The sequence below is a fragment of the Lineus longissimus genome, chromosome 6 (genome assembly GCF_910592395.1).
Source record: "Lineus longissimus chromosome 6, tnLinLong1.2, whole genome shotgun sequence".
Lineage (NCBI taxonomy): Eukaryota > Metazoa > Nemertea > Pilidiophora > Heteronemertea > Lineidae > Lineus > Lineus longissimus.
Window position 1 is genome coordinate 2,432,032 of NC_088313.1, and position 20,772 is coordinate 2,452,803.

Below are 20,772 nucleotides of genomic sequence, written 5' to 3' on the forward strand. Positions count from 1 at the left end.
CATACCACAGCTACGCGGGTCACCAGAAACCACAGCTAAAGGCTTTATGAATGAAGCTCTCAAATCTTGGTACAACAAGCGGTTGACAACCCCAAAACACAAGTCACATTACCAGTCCAACCACAAGTATATCGATCAAGTTACAAACTATCAGTTGTCAAGTCCTACCAAGCATCACTCTCGCCTTTGATACCATCTTGCCCATATTAGAATATATCACGGCACCTGAGGGCACCGTATCAAGCACACATAATTCACTTCTTTGATATTTCTCTGTGGTCACGGCTGTCCTTTGACACGAGTTACATGTGGCTTACAGATGAAGCTAAAGTGTGTTTTGATTACCCCCAGCATTATATACGACTTGGATCAAATCGCTGGATTCGCTTGCCAGAGTGGATTACAGTTTGTGATATGATTTCGAGCACTACGTTGGTGATTTGTTCATGTCTTTGACAATGAGACATATGTATAGCTAGCTATAAGCAATTTGTCCTTCTGGTCTTCGTTTTCACTACTGTTTGATATGAAAATAGGATTGTTCCCAACTCATGAGTGGGACGGGATTTCACAGATCGAATGCATCTGAAGAAGCAAAAGATGAGGTATCTGTTTATTTGGACATTTATATCCCAGTTTGGGGCCGGGGTTGAAGAAAGACTCATTGGTTTCTTAATGAAAACACACAGCTCTACTTATTACAATTCAAGACAGGTTTATGAGTTTCCAACTGAAAAACTGCTCTACTTCTTGTCTGAGGACAGGTTTATCGCACAATCCAAATGTGCTCAACAGTCTCACTTTACCTTACAAAATACTAGAGACACCAACCCATGGAAAACCATCACCATGAATTTCTGATTACATAGCATCTGAAATAAGCCCAACGGGACTCTTTGAAAAGTACAGTTGTTAACCTAATCAAAATGCCAAATTAGTGGTGTGAAATTGGTCCCCAGTCCATCATCTGTTCGACACTACCAATCAGGCAATCGGCAAATTTAACTTTTGAAGTTCTTTCAAAAGGACGGAAGCAATGTTTCATTTTGTCCATTGCCTTCAGAAATGGAAGTAAAAGTTGAGGATAATTTGTAAATATATGAAAGGATAGTACAAAAGCCTGCGTTAGAAACTTTCCACACCATATCTTTTAGTTTTGGTGTGCACTGCATTTGAAATTGTTCCTGCACTGCACACCTATCCCTTTGAAACTGTCGTGAGTCAAGTCAGTTTAGGGTAAAGCATGCTGAATTATCACGGTAATATGACCTGTCCTGGCCACAAACCATAATGTTTTATACTAACCCCAGTGACCACAGGCGGCTGTGAATAATAAGGCTGCCCCGGTCTAATCCAATAATCGGGCACAAAGCGTTCATCTTCTTCTAACAGTATAAGATCCATTATAAAAACTATACGAAATCAAGAGAAAATGATGCGCAGTGAAAAAGCAGAAACTTTTGAAGCTAAACTATTTCTTCACAAAATCAATAGAGTTTTGTCCAAGTAGAAATATTCCTTTGAAATATTGCAAGCCTTGCCAGAATTTTGATGCACGATTCAAAACTTCTAACAGAAATGTGAATTTTGTAAAAAATACTCTTTCAGCACTGATTGCAAAACTCGAAATGATGACGAATCTGTGAAGCAATCTTTATCACGCAGCAAGATTTCGATGTTATCCTTCACAGTGAATATGCAGCATATGAAATCAGCCGTTTGAAATGAGGGATGGGTGGAAACGAACAAAGCACGCCTATTATCTATAGCATCTGGGCGAGTTAATTTGGCTGCACACAAATTTATCTAGCAATCCAGGGGAACCGAGTCTCAAACCATATTTGCGCATTACTCATTTTTTATTGCGCATCCATTTGTAAAATTCGAATATGGAATTGAAATACAGAGCTATAGATCATGTAGTAGATCTGTTCCCACCGACCAAACGCACATAAAGAAAGTATAAATATCTAATTGGCCACTTTCTTGCATTTTCATCCAGGATGGAGTGCAAAACAGAGGGGTGGAGTATCTTTTTCTTATGGTCGCATTAAACTGTCATATATTAATAGAGATAAACCATACACGCAAACTAGACCACTGAGTATTACAAAATAGCTCATTCAAGTCTACAAACCCTCGGACGATGCACCGAGGAAATGCAAACAATATTTACAATGGTCTTGCCTTGCCAATAAATGAGGAGCATGAGCTCTGTCATTACAATATACCTCAAAACCCATCAGCAGCAATAAAAAGGCAATTTTGCATAATGGCCTATTTGTTTGTCTACTTGTATGACAATAAATGATCAACTAAATGACCCACCATCAGCATGATGGGACAAATTATGTACAACAAGTTGATAAACCCAGTTGATGCTCAGCCATTGGCCATATCAGTCACATTAGATATGATATTATGATCTTCCAACACCAGACAATGAATGTTCATTTTTTTCATCACCAAAAGTTTCTTGGCAATATACATGTATACCAATATACTGATCCTGATGGCCTAGTGGTCAGGGTGTCCACCAATGATGAATGGAAGGTTGGCGGTTCAAACCTCATTGGTAGCTCTTTTCACAAGTAATAGAGCTCTAAATTCTAATTATCATCATTATCATCAAACTTTACACTATGTGCTAAAATTAAATTACCCTTGCTTAGCCCATTACTATGACTGATCTGTTAATTCGGACGTTCGAATTGTGAGAAAATGGTGGCAAGAAACTAGGCACACTACATCAAACCCTATCAGAACCATTTGCCATCCACGCCCTGCCTCTGCTCCTGACAGAAATTGATCAAACCACGGACAGGCGACTTATGAATTTCATTTTCGGAACATGTTCCCAGCAGGTCTGTCAATGTCACAGCGATCTTCTACCAGTGTGGGTGACGCTCTATGGGTTTCATTATCTGTTTCCATGCCTTGATGCGTTACGTATCGGATATCGATGACAGAGCCCTGTAACTATTGTGACGGTATCAACCCTGATCAGTGAAGTTTAACTTTTTACATCAAGTGCTGGAGGTAAATGAGGTTGGGATGGATTTTCGGTGTTCAACTAATACAAAATCGATGAGGTTTTTTACTGCCATATTGACTTGTGGTAAAGGCAACAAATGCATAGCAGTTGGATGGTTTAGATGAGTTCGGTTGCAATGCATGTTTTTTAAAGATGGTGGACGCTTATACCACTATGCCACCAGTATATACATGCAGTTCAATACTACTTTACCATCAATACTACATAAATAGTCAGCGTCCTTGCTCCCAGATAAATCGATTCTATCAAGATACCAAACGATGCTGCAAAAACTACACTGTTTTTTCCTAATTGATACCAGCAAGTCCCATCTGCACGTTCTGCGGAAGCATCGGGCTGATCATCTTCCGTTTAATATGGATTTTTTCTCCTTTTCGGTCGCGTGTTTATATATGGAGACATATTAGTAAGACGATCGTAAATCTTGTCATATCTCACTATCACATCCTGCAGTGCGAGTTATATGAAGGATATTTTTACAGCGTTGCATGTTTCTGTTTCATAGCGACAGATATTTTCAGTTCCTGCAAACTGAGACGCAACTGAATTACCTACAAGCGTTTGGTTTCTGAGGCAAATTAAAGTTCGATCCCATGTTGTGGACTACATGCAAGGAGGCACCGAAGTGTTCAGAGGAAGCTTCGACTGTTAGAGACCATGTGAATGAGAACACATTCTGCAAAGCACTGGGGCATGAAGACATTGCTGTAGCAGCCAACCATCACCACAAGGCTTCAAGATGTTGGGAAATTTGTTTATTCCAGCTACTTTGAAAGTTCATGTATTGTAGAGGTCAATGATTGCCAAAACATCACAAGAATCTACCCGTTTCTTCTCTAAAGAATGTTCCTAGTTTTATTAGATTGGTACCCAATCTACTCCTAGATGGTAGGACAAAGTGAGTAAATCGGTCATGCCTGCCATATTGGAGTAGTGTGTGCATGTACTTCATCTGTTTTCCTGATGAAACAGGAAGCATTCTCATTGGCCGCCAAAATACAGACATAACCGATCTACTCATTCAGTTACAGGGTACATCGTACCTATTTATAGTTTTATAAAGAGTCCAAACGGGTCTGGAGGTAATTAATTGTCACCGATGCGAGCTTAGTTTTGATATCTCCTTGGTGCTGGCGTGCTTAGCTAGTTATAATGGTAAAATGATAGCATACCCCATTACTTCTTGGGATAATGGATCCTAAGTGCCATCATTGTGGTATTTACATGCCTGTATTATTTCACAATGATGTGTATTTTTTACTCTGGGAATATTACAACTGATGGTGATCAGGTTATCAGAGAATGAATTTCTCGGGATAATGTCGTTAACCACTGAATAAAAATAAAGGAAAACAAAAATTACCCCATTTCCGTTTTGGCGATGTTGACATTTCCTCAGGTTTTCCGATTTTCAGGAAAGATTTAGTAACACTATTAATCTAAACAGCCTAATCATTTTATGCTCAATTTCATTTTAAGTCATTTCTTAAAATTCCTTTTCAAACCCTACTCATTCTCCGTTTAACGCAAGTGAGCCTGATCCCGTTCTAGATGAATGTATCGGGCATCGTTCCTTGCGGACAAACATCCACCAATCATCAATCCCAATCAATTAACTTCAAAAATGTTATCGACAAAAACCATTCGGTAAATAGTACGCTCGATCTGCGATAAATCTCTAGGAGTATGAACTGGGGATTTTACAAAAGTAATCTACTATACATATCTTGAGCTGCCACATTTAAATTGTTCGTCCTGCGAGACTTGGATCAGTGTATGAATGACTTGGATCAGAATACAAAGTAGGTTGAACTACGATCCCTGCCAAAAGCACGCTGGTTCCACGTACACTTTGTGGACGAGTGGATGTTTGACGTGGACTCGTTGTGGCCTTTGTCCAGCTCATTTGCATGTAGGTTTTAAGGGATGCAAACAGTGACAGATTACTCTCCCTTTTCTGTCTTTTTTTCTCTTTATATCTTTCAAATTAATGGAGCAAAAAGTCATCAATTCTGACAAGCTCAATACGAAATATCAAGCATTATCCGCACGTCATCTACCATTCAATAAACCCGGCATTTTCATGATTGATTATTTGAAGTGGCCGCCAATCGAGCGTTCGATTGTTCACTTGGCATATTGATCAGCCAAATGATTGATTTCGACGAAAAATGGGGTGTTGAAACAAGTTTTTTTCATGCTCAGGTGAACGGTGTCCTGTTATAAATGTCAATTGACAAAACCAGCAGTTCACGCCAAACATTTCGTTATTAATAAACATCAGTAACTTTTTTCTTTTCGGTTAGAGAAGAGCTGGCGTGTGTGTAATCAGACCTGATAGCAAAACCAGTGAGATGAGTGGTCTTTTGAAACAAATACATCAGAAGTGTTGGGATTTATACATTTACAAAAACAGTCAGCACTGTCCATGTAAACGCCATGTCATTCAAGAGGACTAACAAACTGTTATTACATGTATTATGCTAGTTAATAAATTCACCGTTGAACTGTCAATCATCTTCATGCCAAAGAGCAAGACCAGTTCAGGCTACCATAGCCACCCTGCAAACTTGAAATAATTTCCCGCTCATGATTTCTTCGAAAACAAGTTCAAAATCATCCCACTCTTCCACACAGCAATGTTAAGATGCCGCCCCCACATATCCATTTTTGTTGGGAATCGTTCCAAAGAAAAGGGTCGTAATGCATTGCTCATTTTCAACACAATTTACCCGCAACCATTCAAGGTCTTTCATATGTTTTATGAGCAAACATGCCTAATGCCCCACCATGTCAATACCGGGTGCCACCAAAGACAAATAGGTTCAGATTCAAGGATGTGTTCCATCATCATCATCATCATCATCATCATCATCAACTCAAGAAGATGGTGAAAACTGTAAACCTTACTTCACAACAGCAACTTTAAAGCAAGCGACAAGAAGACGAGAAAAATGCTTTCTTTCCAAGCCAAAGGCCGAAGAGTCTATAAGATGGCCAAGGGGCTAAGACCTATTGGATCTGGCTGTGAAGCAAAAGGGTTAAGCAGCAGGTGGCTTCAGCCGACAGCCAGTTAAGTCCATTGGAACGGATTTGACCATCCCCTACTTTCCGACCATAGCCAGACCATGGTTACTGAGACATTGATGTGACATTGCCATGACTACAGCCCACTTAGACTCACCCAGACAAGAAGGAGGGTCAGTCGAGCATGCATAGCTTGTCACTGGTGCTTCGTCCCTTAGAGTTGGTCACGCAAATTTTGACATGAATCGCGAGAAAATTTATCGCCTTCCGCCTGTCGCTGACATTGTTGGAGATATATACATTTGTCAATCGAACGTGAGCAGTACAATCCCATTCAGTTCTTGACGAAGAGATAGGAAGCTAAATAAAGACTTGGTAGTGCTTTGGGGTTTATCTTTGTAATGATATGAAAAGTTATTACAAAATGTATCTCTTTATAGGGTAAAGTTGCTTCTCACTTATAATCTTCCCAATCAAGTGTATATATCTATCGAACAAAATCTGGCTGACAGAACATTCCCTTTGTCCGAGTATTCAGTTTACTCCATCTAACTTATCAATAGCAGTGTTTGGGGTCGTTGCCCAGGGCCATGTGGACATACTTTACCCATATTCAAGATGATTTGAAGAGCCAAACTAAACACTGATGACAGTGCATTAAAGCCAGAGCACCAGACAACCTCTGTGGTTCGGTCGGGGTCAAATAGACATACCATTAGTTTCAGACCTGAGCGAATTACGTTTTATTGGATTCAGGACGACTGACAACATAGGTACCGATCACAACCAATCAGCCGCAGAGCCGAATCTTAACAAGATTTCCACGATCTTGTTAGCTCATAACATGTCAATGCGAAATCCCACAAGACTGTTGAAGAGCTGCTGGCAACCGCCAAATTTTTACACGTGTTTCAATTTTGCAGATTTTGCAAATACTCTTGATTCGTGAGTGACAAGAAATCTGGCTGTTTGCAAGAGAGGACAATTCAAGAGGAATCATTTGAAAGAATTCCAATTTTCGAGCATTTTCTTTCCCACAGAACACTGTATCAAGAAGACAGCAATTTGGTTCTGTTAAGAAAAGTTATTCCCTTCACAAACTCGGTAACTTTCTATCCAAAGTTTGCTTCTTTGCGTTTTGTGATGCACACATCTCGAACGAGAAGCAAAAATTCCCAATAATCACAGGTGGTAATTGTTACATTTTGGTTTGTTGACATGCTATTGGATAAACATCAATAACACCAATGTGTGAAGAAATCAGGAAAACCTTCCCAGTTGAAGAAAGGAGAAAGGAAACCTTCTTCCTCTCGCCGAAAGACCACAAAAAGTGCCCTAACAGTCATTCTTACACTGCTCAAAACTGTAGATATCTTTCAGCTAGTTCGCGGCAAAGTGTTGTTTTCAGGAAGTGTGTGACATCATTTGCCAACCCACCAATAATGTGGCGCCAGTGTGTGGGTTGAGAGACAGGCTCTTTCTTTTTGCTGAACTCGGTTAGAGTGGATAGGAATGACAGATCAAGTGATATAGGTAATCAAGCAAGTTACTGAAAATAACTTGAGGACCTCCTAGGCACCAGTGTTCCCGATTGCTGGTTGACTATAAATGACCGAGTTGACCACGTATTCACAAGAGCAACTCCATCAACCCACATGATTACGGTTAGTGTAATCAACCTAGCTGTTTAACCAAGTTACCGAAACTAACTTGAGGTCCTTCTTGGCACCAGTGGTCCTGGTTACTGGTAGCCCTTAATGACCGACTGGCTACTCTATCAACCCACAAGATTACTGTTAGTGTAATCAACCTAGCTGTTTATCACATTACATACCATCAAGTAATGTGCCAATACTTCAGGGACATGAAGGAGTTGTCAGAGTCGGAACCGTAGGAGGGAAGGAACAAACGACGACAACCACAACCTGTAGTTGCAAGGGTTGGAGCTTTTGGAAATGTCAAAGACTATTGATTCCAATGACCTTCAGCAATTGGAATATGTTTACGATCCCCGATCAAGGCCAAAAATGGTCATATATTGACAAAATAAGTGCCACGATTCAAAAGATTTATAGTTGAATGTGATCAAACTATGTCATTTCGGATCGGGGATTGTTAATGTTAACCAATTGATTTATAGGTTTGCATGAGCATCAAAAGATTTCCCCTCAAAACTACTGTATTGAGCAATGACACAGTTTTTCTGTGAATTCTACATCATTTTCATTCGCAAGATTGTTGGGGGGGGGTCTGTTCTCAAAAATATGTAAAATTTCACTCCAAAGTGAACCACAGCACCACACCTGCCAGGAGGACTTGCACCCACACTTCACTATATCCTCTATCTTTCCCTCAACTTCAAGAGCCGGTCTGTCGAAGATTGACGACACTGAAAACTCATGTTTCATTCACTTATGGAAAGATTCTGCAACGACTGCACGCAAGGACATTTCACTTCAGCGACATTATGACCATTGTTGTGTAAATTGACTTTATTCTGATACAACATGAAATGTATCGAAGGTTATTCCCAAATTGATTCCATAGATTAACCAGAAGGATTTGGTCATGTGTACATTTCGACCAAATTGATCGACCTCATCTTCAGTAAGGTCATCAAGATTGATTCCGCTTGGCTGGGGAGATCAGGGTAGATATCGCAGTGCATGACATCAAAACGAAAGTCGGTGAAAAAAGACCACTAGAGGATCAAAAACAACAGATTTTGAATGTAGGGACGTACTGCTAAGCAAGGTTAAAACCAGTTCCACTGTCCAACATTTGTCAAGTGCCGGAAGTTCAAGAACAAGAATGGGTTACTGGCCAGTGGGGAAGATAAGTATGGATTGAGTGCGTGCAATTATATTTTCGTGTTCATCCTTGATGACCTCTATTAACATAGTCAGCGTCAGTTGATTCATCAAACGACAGTCTGTTATTAAGTTTTTATGAGGTAGAAATTGCATTTGGTGTCATCTGTTGCATTTGATTGGGTGTAAAATGATTGTCAGTTACGGTTTACTCCTATTTTTCTAGTAGCCTTGTCATAGAATATTGCATGGATGTCAACAGACTCTCGGAGCAGGTCGTCAGTTTTTGGTACAGGGAAGAGCTCTCAGGGATTTTGACAGGTAGCAAGTGAACATTGCACTCCCCTGAAGTTCTGAGTTGTTTCTCTTACGTACGTGTCTCACCCAGAACTCAGCTGTGCTTTTCACAGGATCATTGATCTCGGTTGAAAGGCCCAGGCTTGTGAATCACAGTTGCAATTGAAATGTGTTTTAGACACGACCGCAGAATGGGGGTGGGGGGTGGGGGGTGTTGAGTATAGCAAGGTATGTAACTCAACACCCCCCCTCCCCTTCTGCAGTCGTGTCTAAAACACATTTCAGTTGCAACTGTGATTCACAAGCCTGGGCCTTTCAACTGAGATCAATGATCCTGTGAAAAGCACAGCTGAGTTCTGGGTGAGACACGTACGTAAGAGAAACAACTTAGAGGGGGAGGGGGGGGGTTGAGCATAGCAAGGTATGTAACTTTAGAGCATTTCAGTAATAAGAGTACATGTAATTCTAAAAGTGAATTTCTATTTCAGTGGTCACTTCACGTTGTACATAGAGCACAGATGAGTGGAATTTTGTTCAGCCAGATAAAGTGTTAACATTGCTAACTCAATATAGCAATACAACGATCAAATATACTAATATCCACAATGACATATTAATCAATTGATGAACATGAAACAGTCACGGCTGCGGGACACGTCTCCTCCACGCTGATGGAAAACAATAAATGCTCACTGAGGCAAGACTGGAGGGCAAGCGCAGCATAGCCACACCCTTGGTGATTACTCACTCCAGTTGCGTTAGCATGCAAAGCTGGGTACTTAACGAGTCTCTGCGGAAATGCCACAGCCAATTATTGACTGATGATAAAAAACAACACAAAGGATACAGCAACTAGTTGGCAGACATTCTTAAGAATGGTGTGGAACTGATTTTTGTAAGAATGAAGTGATAATCCTTAAAGATCTTTCCAGCTTAAGGAACTAACATGTCAAAGGTATTGTATTCTTGTCAACATGTGTTGGGGGTTTTTCAGACATGAACCAAATCAAATAAGTCCTTGAGTCCGAGGGTTAAGCGGGGCAAAAACCGATAACACCTGCGGGAACTCAATGCTTCCAAAGGGATGTCGATTTCAAGCATATCAATGACGTCTACGCTAGCGGGACTTCAATAGTACGCCACAAACTCCGCTAAACGAAATCTATAATTGATCAAGACAGGAGCTAGCACTTTTAGGGACATTTGAAATATATATCTCTAAATAGACTCACCTGTTATTGAAATTTACCCATTTGTTTGTTCAGCGCTTGCTCAAGGGAATAGGTGTACATTACTTTACCAATACTTTCTTCTGCTACCTTTCAGCCACTACCATTTGACTGTAGAAAGGGTTTCTCATGTAAATGTACTAGGTTTAAGTACTAGGTATCAGACAACTTATTTTAACCAAAGACAATGTCAAGCCTGAAGTGAAGGCTGATGTCAGATGGCCTTGATCATCTCTGTGTCATGAGCAATATACATCTGAGTATTGCAGCATTTGTTACAGTTGTATGCTACCACCAGCCAAAGATGGAAGCATAGGGCCAGGAACACGAACTGGTACCTTGACGTGACCAGGGTTTTCCACAAGATCATTTGTCAGAGTGGCCCGCCCTACCTTGGCAGCTTACCAACCTACCTTAGAAGCATCCACCCCACCTTGCTCTAGAATTTGTGAGGGGTTTCTATAGGGCCACCCGAATTGCTGGTCATCCTTCCCCGTGTTGGACACTGGCAAAACTTCTTGAATATCAAGGGTACCACCCTACCTTGAGAAACCCCTATGGAGAACCCAGTGTGATAGCTTGCAACAAAAACATTCATAAGTGGAAGAGGAATAGATGATGGCAATACTCTCGATGCTGCAGATCAGCCTTGCAAATTCCTGATACTGCAGATCGGCCTTGCAAATTCCTGATACTGCTGATCGGCCTTGCAAATTCCTAAATCTGCGGGAAAACACCTAATACCACATTGCTGACAAGTGTTACCCAACCAACACAACCCGATCGCCATCATAACCTGCCATAGCACAGTATTATTAATGCCACTCACCACCCTACCGCACTAAATCCCACTAAACTGAGGAAAAACGAGAATCCCTCGGAGAATGTGACAGCGCAAGGTTCACTGGGTCTCCACTATAACTCTGGCAGCTACGTGGCTGGCCATTAACTAAATGACTAGTTAGCATGCAAGCAATGTATCTGCCTCATTTAACTTACACACTGGACATGCCGTGAAGTAGCAGTTGCAGGGTAGGAACACATTGGTTGGAAATATTAGCCATTTGAATATCATACGACTTTGGCACATGGCGCATATTCACCAAAGACCCTAGCACTTTTTTTATCAATGAACGTCACCTATTAACTTAATTTGCAAAAACTCTCCTCCTGGTATTGCAAATTTTCATTCAGCCTTCAGTTCGGTCGACTTCACTACTGCCGCCTGAGAATAGCTGCCTGAACCAGACGACTCACATTTTTCACATTTTGGTTCTTAATCAAAATTGCATTTTCCAATTAATCAAATTTCAATCACAAGATTTCCAGATCTAACGAGTAACACAACTAAGAAGATTAGGTGTTCAGAGACAATGCTTACATTAATGATGGGAGCTAGGAATTTTTAAGATGCTTGTCTCCGACTGTTAGAGATTAAACTAGATTGAAATAGAGTCTTTCATATTCATGTCCCAAGAGATTTGGAGATATTAGACTTTTTTTGGTGAAACAATCCATAAGATGGAATAAAATTTCTCATTTTAGTTGAAAGTGTAAATTGGCAGTAAAACGGCATATTTGGAATAAGGTTCTCGCTGCGTATTCCTTTTGTCCGAATCTCTTATTGATAAAAAACTTTATCAGCCCTATAGCAATGCTGGGCGATTTGTAATGTAAAGTCGGAGGAAACTGCCGACGCTGAAGAAATCCAAAGCATCTTTCACAAACATGTAAGTATATAGATCATCCCCAATATTTGTATGCCAATAACACTGCTACATTTGAAGGACGCAGCCAATTTGCTTCAATTCCTCCAATTTGAATCGCAGTCTCAGAGGTGAATGAAAAATGATAACGCCTCACAGCAATGGCTGATTGATCCGCGTTGAGGAGGAATATAGATTGGCTGTGAATTGGTCAGGTCGTCTGTGGATCAAGATACACTGTATGGGTGTTCAATCGATCAATAGTCTGCGATCACATTTACAAGGACTATCGCTTTTGGTTCAGGTGCATTCTGAGACCTGGATTGTTGGGGCAGGAAAGATGGAACGGACCAAAGGCATTATGCACATGTCAAGACTACGGTTGTTAGAAAGCATGTTAGCTCTTAAAACATCATGTTGACATGTCGTTTCATGTACATCAATGCACATGTAACAACATGTCAGCATGATGTTACGAGAGAAAATGCTCTCTATCAATTTGGGTTTTTTCTTTAAGGAGTAGACCTATTCAAGCAGGGCTTTTAGTGTTTCAGTTATCTGGCTTTTACCCGGGCTCAGCACCAAGCCTTTTTCCCATTTTCTCTTCTCTTCTTGCCCTGCATTTTTTCACAAGTGGCTAACGCATTACATTTCAAACCAGGGCACTGTACCCTGCCCTTTCTTAGGCTGTGCCCCTTTCTGCCATGCTTCTTTATATTTCGACCTGAAACACCAGGTTCACAACTTCTTTAAGCGGCATGCGAGGGCGCAAGATGGGCACCAGAAAAGTGCTACCTGTCACAGTGTGCATAACTTCTCAGGTTTTTACAACTTTCCAGATCACATTTTAGGCTGTGCCCCTAAAGATAAGTTGAAAACCAATCAGTAGGTTCTGTCCGCTTCTCTCAATATTCATCTTGGTGCTTCAGCAGTTACAGTTTTATACACCTTAGCAGCGTCCAACAAGTGTACCAAATTCAGTTTCTTGAGAGGGGAAGGGAATCTGCAGAGATATTAATCAACTTAATTGTTATTGGCTTCTCATACTTTTGCTGTGCTTCCTCTGCAGAAGTGAAGTGCCGTTCAATACCACAGAATAACACAACCCACAATGTCATCGAAAACCATTCGAAGCTATTGATTGGCATTGATAAGACAGTGCTGCCATCCCTCCTTATCAAAGGGAACTATATCACTGCATCATGTGCTGCTGCGATGTCATTGTGTACAATGCCCAGCTCCCGTTCAAGCAAAGAAGATGGTGAGGCATCGTCATTCATAATTGAGTATCACTAGAGGGATGCTTTAGACCCGATCCCCAAACAACATCAAACTTCTAAAGTGAGAATGAAGTAGAACAGCGGCAGTGACATGCCAACCACTTTATCACATTTACCCGTGACGACATCATCGAACGGAATCCTCTGTAATGCTAAGCCCGAGACAAATTCTCAGCCTGACAACCACAGTCAATTTATCAGAAGGGGCGTTCAAGCTCATTGTGATCCACCACCGCCAGATTACAAAGGGATTAATTGTGCCGCTCAATATGAGGTGACGATCAGCGAGCACAGCGAAGAGTGTAGAAGATTGGACGACAACCAATTGACGAAAGGAAGGCATTTTGAACTCTAGTACATGCAGTGCAGCAGGGTTATTGATGTTGCGTTTCTTATCAAGACTGAATATGCAAGTGTTGTACCCATGTCATGACAAATGCAGCTCAATATAGATGGGACCAGCTGCTAGGATCTGTGTCGTGTTCAGTAGAATTGTAGCCTAGGAGGTCTGAAGTAGCAGACCTGGATATCAGGGTGACATCCAGGTGCATCAGCACAGCCCAGGTTAGAAGGGTTAAAAGCCATGTCTCGCTCAGATCAACAGGTCATGTCAGCGAGACATCCAGGGCATTTGTAAGAGATGAAGCATTGCCGTAGCGGAGGCGTTCGGGAGTATCAGATTACCATGGCACAATCCATTTCTTTTAATCATACAGTATGGAACCGGGCGCAAATAATTTTCTTTCCGGCAAATGAGATTATCGGCTTTTCATAAACAGAGAGGAAGGTTTTCTATCCTTTTCATCCGATTTCCAGGGCATTTCAAGAAAAATAGATCATGGTACATTTGTAGGACAGGATGTGATCATGGAAACAATCTGAAATACAAACCTGTTCGTTCGAAACATTTAATACTACCATTTTTTTTGGTGGTACAAGCTTAGTTGCATCAGTTTATCTTAGAGCAATTAGAAAAACAGGGAATGGTTCTTTTTCAAAATCGAGCATCTTTGTCTGAAAACTGTCACATTGGCATTAAAAATATCAATTGCTCTATCGAAAAAAACTTGAGGCACTGATGAAGCTGCCATTCAGTATTTATTGCAAAGTTCTCTGTTCTGGCTACAATGAAATATGCAGTAGATCTGAAATGAAATTTGCTATTAACGATGTTTAGGAAATCGACACAACATTTCAACAAGGCGATAATACGTCAATACAGTTACAGCAGTCCAACCAGCAGCATCTGAGCGATCTCTCACCCCTATCTTATGACGAAGAATCTCCATGTACACCCTTGTCGGAAAGTTTATGGACACCAGTTTTTGCACATTTTCTCAAAAACGGCTAATCCTATTGAACCCAAATATTCACCAATGGTGGAGAATCTTCCTGGCTATCGAATGACGTGATAGTTGATATCAGGACCAATTGCATAACAAAGTTATTACATAATTTTGAGAGGCATCTATTTTTCACTTTTTGGTTGATTTTTTTAAAATCGAAGTATAAATCTTGCATCATACAGATAACAATGCTAAGACTTTCTGTGAAGAAAGTATTTGAAAATATCATTTACTTTTCATGATATATCAAAATATCAAAATTTTGAGATTCTGAAAATTTTGAGATTTTTCTGATTTTTCGATATATCCTAGTAGTACCCATGTCCCCTGAATGAATGGTGATTTTTTTCTGATTTTCAACTAAAGGAACATCTTGAAATTATAATATGAAAATTTTCATACTACCAAGTATCCACCTTTTCTCAGCAATATTAGTTGCTAGCTGTGCTAAATTGGTGCCAATCATTATTTGGGTATGACTTCTCAATGATACAGTTGCAAAAAACCCAAAAATATCAAATTATCAAAATATCAAAATTTTGATATTTCGATATATCTCAAAACCGAAATGAGATTTATCCAAATTTTTTTCACAGAAAGTCTTAGCTATGTGCAATATATACTGTAGGTTAATTTGGTTTTGAAAAATTGATTAACAAAAAAGTAAAAAAAAGATCCCTCTCAAAATTATGTAATAACTTTGTTATGCAATTGGTCCTGATATCAACTATCACGTCATTCGATAGCCAAGAAGATTCTCCACCATTGGTGAAAATTTGGGTTCAATAGGATTAGCCGTTTTTGAGAAAATGTGCAAAAACTGGTGTCCATAAACTTTCCGACAAGGGTGTACAATATGAGCTAGCTAAAACATATTGATTATCTTGTCTATGATACAAGATGCTGTCAAACATGTCCATTGTCAGGTTGATTTATTCACAGAAGGTTTAGGAGATTACTGCCTTGAATTTATAGAGAGGATTGAGAGAAGGCTCATCCATAGACTGGTGAAGGATTGAGAGAAGGCCCGTCTTGAATTCAAGGTAAAATTATTTAGAGAAGACGCATCTTGAATTTATGGTGAAACATTGAGAGAAGACCTATCTTAATATCATGATGAAAGATCTAATTGAGAGAAGGCCCATCTTGAATTCAGACCGATGGTATAAGGATTTAGAAGGCCCATCTTGAACTCATCAACATGCAATGCAAGATTTACGTCATTTGACCCTTGGTCTATGTTCAGAAAGTATTGCAAACAAATCATCTATTCTCTCAGCAATTTAATTTGGGATCAAATATTTGGCAAAATTAAAGTTAAATCTTGATACTTACCCCTCCATCTTTCGTTACCTGAAAAGAGATTGGCAAGATTTAGAAATCCAAAAGAACGAAGTTTGCCCATGATGAGAAGCTGCGGAGATCAACTTCGTAACCTCACCACTCCTCACAATGGGTAGCAGACTTTTGTCAAATCCCTCAGATGGTGCAATGAGACATACCTTTTCAAGGCCCGTGCAAGAATCGTAATGACAACGCTAACTGCTGATGACGTCACACAACTTCACACAATACGAGATAAATGGAGCCAGCAAATTACGTCACAACGAGGCATTGGATTTTGCAAGATGCAATTGGTTTTGCCGTGGCCATATCACTTCGTTTGTTGTTGATCTTGTATCAAAACATACCTTGTAATGAGCCCTGAAAAGGTAGCCAATTGACTAGCCACTAACTCGTGGCACTCACTGAGACTCTAATCGCACAAGTTGAGTTACCCAAGTATGATGCAGAGTTAATACTGTGATTCTCATCAGTTGCTGCAGAGTTACTCGTTTGCAAGAACTGATAAAGACAACTCTTTGTTAGTTCTCGTCATCGGGTCACCCCGATTCTACATTCACGGGAAGCACACATAGGGTTGATACTGTATCTCAATGATGTCCATGATTGGCTGCTGACAACTGATTCAATCGAACTACTCATCCACTTGTGGTCCCAACCAAATACACATCCGTGGTAAAATCGACAAATAAATAATTGATTAGCAGAAGAATCTCGCTAATCAATTTGTTCGGACTATACCGTGAAGGCCAATGGCCGAGTATGGCGTTAGACAGAGTATGAGACATGGAATGAAGGCTGTTTATACTATGGGGACATGACATCGATTGCAATCAACCATGCATAATACCAAGAATAGTCTTTATGAATTCTTGATAATACTGATTCTTCCAAATGCTCCCCCTTCCATGTTACTTATCTCTGAATCCATGCTATATAGCGAGGCCGTGCAGTGATGTCAAGTAGGCATCTATTTTGGAAGTCAAGTGAGTGTGTGTCTTTGGCCCTGATAGATATTGTCGCCAACAAACTGTGTCACATGTGGACGACGTCTTGGTTGACATCACCATTGTTGTACCGATGACAAAGTGTGCCACCATGGGTCAATGGCGTAAATTTGTTCAAAATCGCGTCTTTTGTGTTGACGTCATCAGCACCCCTCTTTTGGCTAACAAACAACACAAAGGGCTCCCCATCAAGCTATTTCAGCAGAATTGTGTTGCAAATATGGCAAAGGGCTATCCCAATTCATGCATGTGGCTTTTATGACCATGTCAGCACCATATAAAGCCAAGTATGAACATGCAGTAACTTCCAAACAGAAACAACAGACACAACTATAAAACAAGTGCTCCAAATTGAGCAAAACACTTAGTCAACTCAATATGAATATTCACATTCATACCCATGACTGCCAAAACCAATATCGCACTGTGAATTAACACACACAAACTACAATACATTCAACGATCTGCATACCCAAGCAGAACTCGGGAAAGAAGGATCATGCTAGGGGAGACAGATCTAGATGCCAGTCTGTGCATTCCTTATCAACCAGTTAACAAATCACTCAGGAATCTCACTATCAAGAGGGTGGGGTTTTATACAACGTATAGGAAAGAAGGTGATAAGAATGGATTTTCGAGAATTTTCAAATGCATATAATATGCGTGTGCAAGTTGTGAAGTGCCTTGAATATTAGTGGGTTAATGCTGTGATTTTTATCCAAATGTTTTTAATGACATCTTCTCTCTACAGTAATACCGAGGGTCATATTTCATGAGTGATTTCACCTCGGACATCTATTATTAAAATGGAGAAGATGAAATATTGGACCGTGGTATGTTAGTTGATGGGATGGTGATATCTGTTTGATCAACGCTAAGATATCATCACCACACCAATCAAGGCATCTGATTACTGAAGCAGACCATCCACCTATCAACGACTTGGTACATGAGCACTGCTTGAAGGCTATCAACTTAAATAAGATTCGGCAATGCAGGTTTGTGTGGTCGCTTTTGCCGTTTGCCGAGATCACAGAGTGAAAAGTCCCTCCCCTCCAAAAATAACTGCTCAAACGGCTACAGTGTACATTCCAAGTCTTTCATAACCAACTGCCTCCAGGGTGTGATTCCACGGCCTGTCATTAGTACCAAGGGGACACCTCATCAAACAGTTACCCATAGAAACACAGAAGATATTCTACACCAGTGCATCTCAATTGTATTGTAACAAATGCATAGATGTTCAATAATGCACTAAAATCAATTGACCCTGCAATGAAATTGGTCTAGCTCATCTTCATATCATGCTTAATGTTAGATCGATGTCGTCCTCGAGTGAAAATATGGAGTGCGACTATGGGTGCATGGCGTCCTCTCAGACCAGGGACCGAGTCTGAAGCAAACCATGCAATGGTTTAACAATACACTGGTCTGGGGCCATTTTAGATTTCTTTGGAAAGCAGTGCTGGGTTGTACAACACAATATGAGGATAACGTATTTACAAGAAGGGAGTAAACTGCCTCTAGTTAAGAAGTTTCCGAAAGATGCATGTAACAACGAATGCGAAAAGAATGTCCTGACTCAAGAACAAGTATCCTACCCCCATCAAATTCCGAATACAAGATTAGCTATCTGTGAGTTTAACCACTACACTACAAAGTCATGCTTTACAACTGTACAATACCTATGATACCTACCTTGGACTAGGGGAAGGAATAAGACAACAGATTTCAGTGTTGCCTCAGGTTGGAGTCGATGTCAGTACTATTAAGCACACAATCATGCAGTGACTGAGTGAGGGATATACATTGAACAAATTATTTTGTCAACAACATTCAACATTTGCCTTCTTCCTTCTTGCATTTACTGGGACGCAGTCAGCATATAGACTATTATGCCCTGGGCCTGCGGCCAAGGAGGGGGGGGGAGTCCATGCAAGCTACTCATGTTTCTCACTTGGTGGGATCTTTAACCTGCCCTAGCATAGACACCAGATACAAGGAACCTCAGTTTTAAGTCTCATTCGAAGGACTGTGAAGGGCCAGGAATTTTAGTTCCTTAAATCCACACCGGTTCATCCAGAATACCAATCCTGGGTTCTCCCCGGGATCGAACCCGGGCCCTATTGCATAGTAGCCCACAGTGAAAACCACTAGGCTATGAGGCAACTGTTACTGTTTGTACTGGGTGTAAAAAAAAACACCGCCAAGATGCATCAAAATAGGCACTTTATATCAATTTGATGTAACGCCAGGCCACTCGCAGTTCTGTGAACCTACCAACCTCAGTAATAAACCATACTGCAGACCGTGTTTTAAGGACATGAAAGTTGATGCTTAAATCATTTTGTTAAAGAAAATGAATGTTTTTTCAAGATTCCCTCACCTCTAGGTTGTAAAACAAGGTTGATACATCGTTCATGCTAAGATACTTTAGTTCAAAATTACACTGAGTAATGAAATTAGTATGTATATATGTCAGAACATGACTAAGGAATTGGAATAAGATAAGGTTAAGCAGGTCAAATTGGGTAAAAACTAAGATAGAAGGAAAATTAAATTAAAATTAACAAAACAACCACAATTACTTTATAAACTCATCAGTTTCTTGCTGGTTTCTATCTTTGGGCGCTACAACGACCAAAAAACTCTCACATGCAATCGAATTCCTAACGGGAAACAAACTTGGAAAATCACAAATTGAAATCAATTACTTGCAAAGTATGATGTTGATGCTGTGATTTAAGGAGGAGTAAGGAACAATATTACTGCACAGCACTGATGTAATTTACAGCATTTCTGTAGAGAGGAAAGTACTTGGCTGCATCAGAAAACGTACATGATCATTCTACGAAATTTCTGTGAACAGGCATAGGCATTCAAAGCTGTGAGGATTGGGGAAGGGTCAACAACCCTCATTTTCGTGAAAAATCTTTGAATTTGACCGTGAAAATCTGCACTAAAAATCCCCCTATTCAAAACTGCAATCTTGATTATTTTGAAACGCTCCTCGCTTGCTTTTAAAACGATCTGATGATTGCATGTAAGAGATTTCCTAAGATATCGCCAAGCCACCAGGATAAACTACCGAACAAGAAACAGACGAATTTGCAGATTGTCGCTTACAATTTTTCTTTTTCGATTTTCTAGTTCGACGTACTCTGTCGTCTCCTGAAAGACATGAAAGAAACATCATCAGTGTTCTCCAACTGGATAATCTTGGGGAGGGGGGGGGGGGTTATGTCTTGCTGATCCAAGCAGAACATTCTGACCAGACATATTCTAGGCAGCTGGACTGTTGTTGGAAAGCATGACTTCATAGCCTTGGTAGGATTGTAATCACAGGTTCTAATTTTGGGCATCAATCAAGGGAGGTTCACCCTCAAGGAATAGACCGTGGAGAACACTGGAAGCAGGTAGAAGATGTGCTTTTAACAAGATATCTTATCTAATATCTTAGTAATCAAAATAGGTAATTTTTGGAGAACATTTTGTGAAATTTATAGCAAAATACACAGTCAGTGATGGAAGGTACTGATTTTCTAACTTCTCACAACCACATAAGTAGAGTTCAGTGGCCTGCTAAGGCCTCAAATTTTAAATCTTTTCTAATATTTTTGTAATCAGATAGGTAATTTTTTTCCGAAAATTCTTGAAATATTTGGTAAAAT

The 20,772-nt window shown here is 40.2% G+C and overlaps 1 protein-coding gene across 7 annotated transcripts in view; it reads right to left on the bottom strand.

Annotated features, from left to right (window-relative positions):
• The window catches only part of LOC135489758 (nucleolysin TIAR-like), a 278,040-nt gene that overhangs the window by 253,654 nt on the left and 3,614 nt on the right, over positions 1–20,772 (bottom strand). For 5 of the 7 annotated variants that reach the window (XM_064775256.1, XM_064775255.1, XM_064775254.1 and 2 more), the window contains exons 3-4: positions 20,228–20,272; positions 16,086–16,103 (exon numbers count right to left, since the gene is read on the bottom strand). In XM_064775256.1, the coding sequence (XP_064631326.1) occupies positions 16,086–16,103; positions 20,228–20,272 (63 nt within the window). Of the gene's footprint in view, positions 1–1,305; positions 1,379–16,085; positions 16,104–20,227; positions 20,273–20,772 lie in introns of those variants that run through there. The other 2 variants (XM_064775276.1, XM_064775278.1) reach the window with 2 other exon arrangements.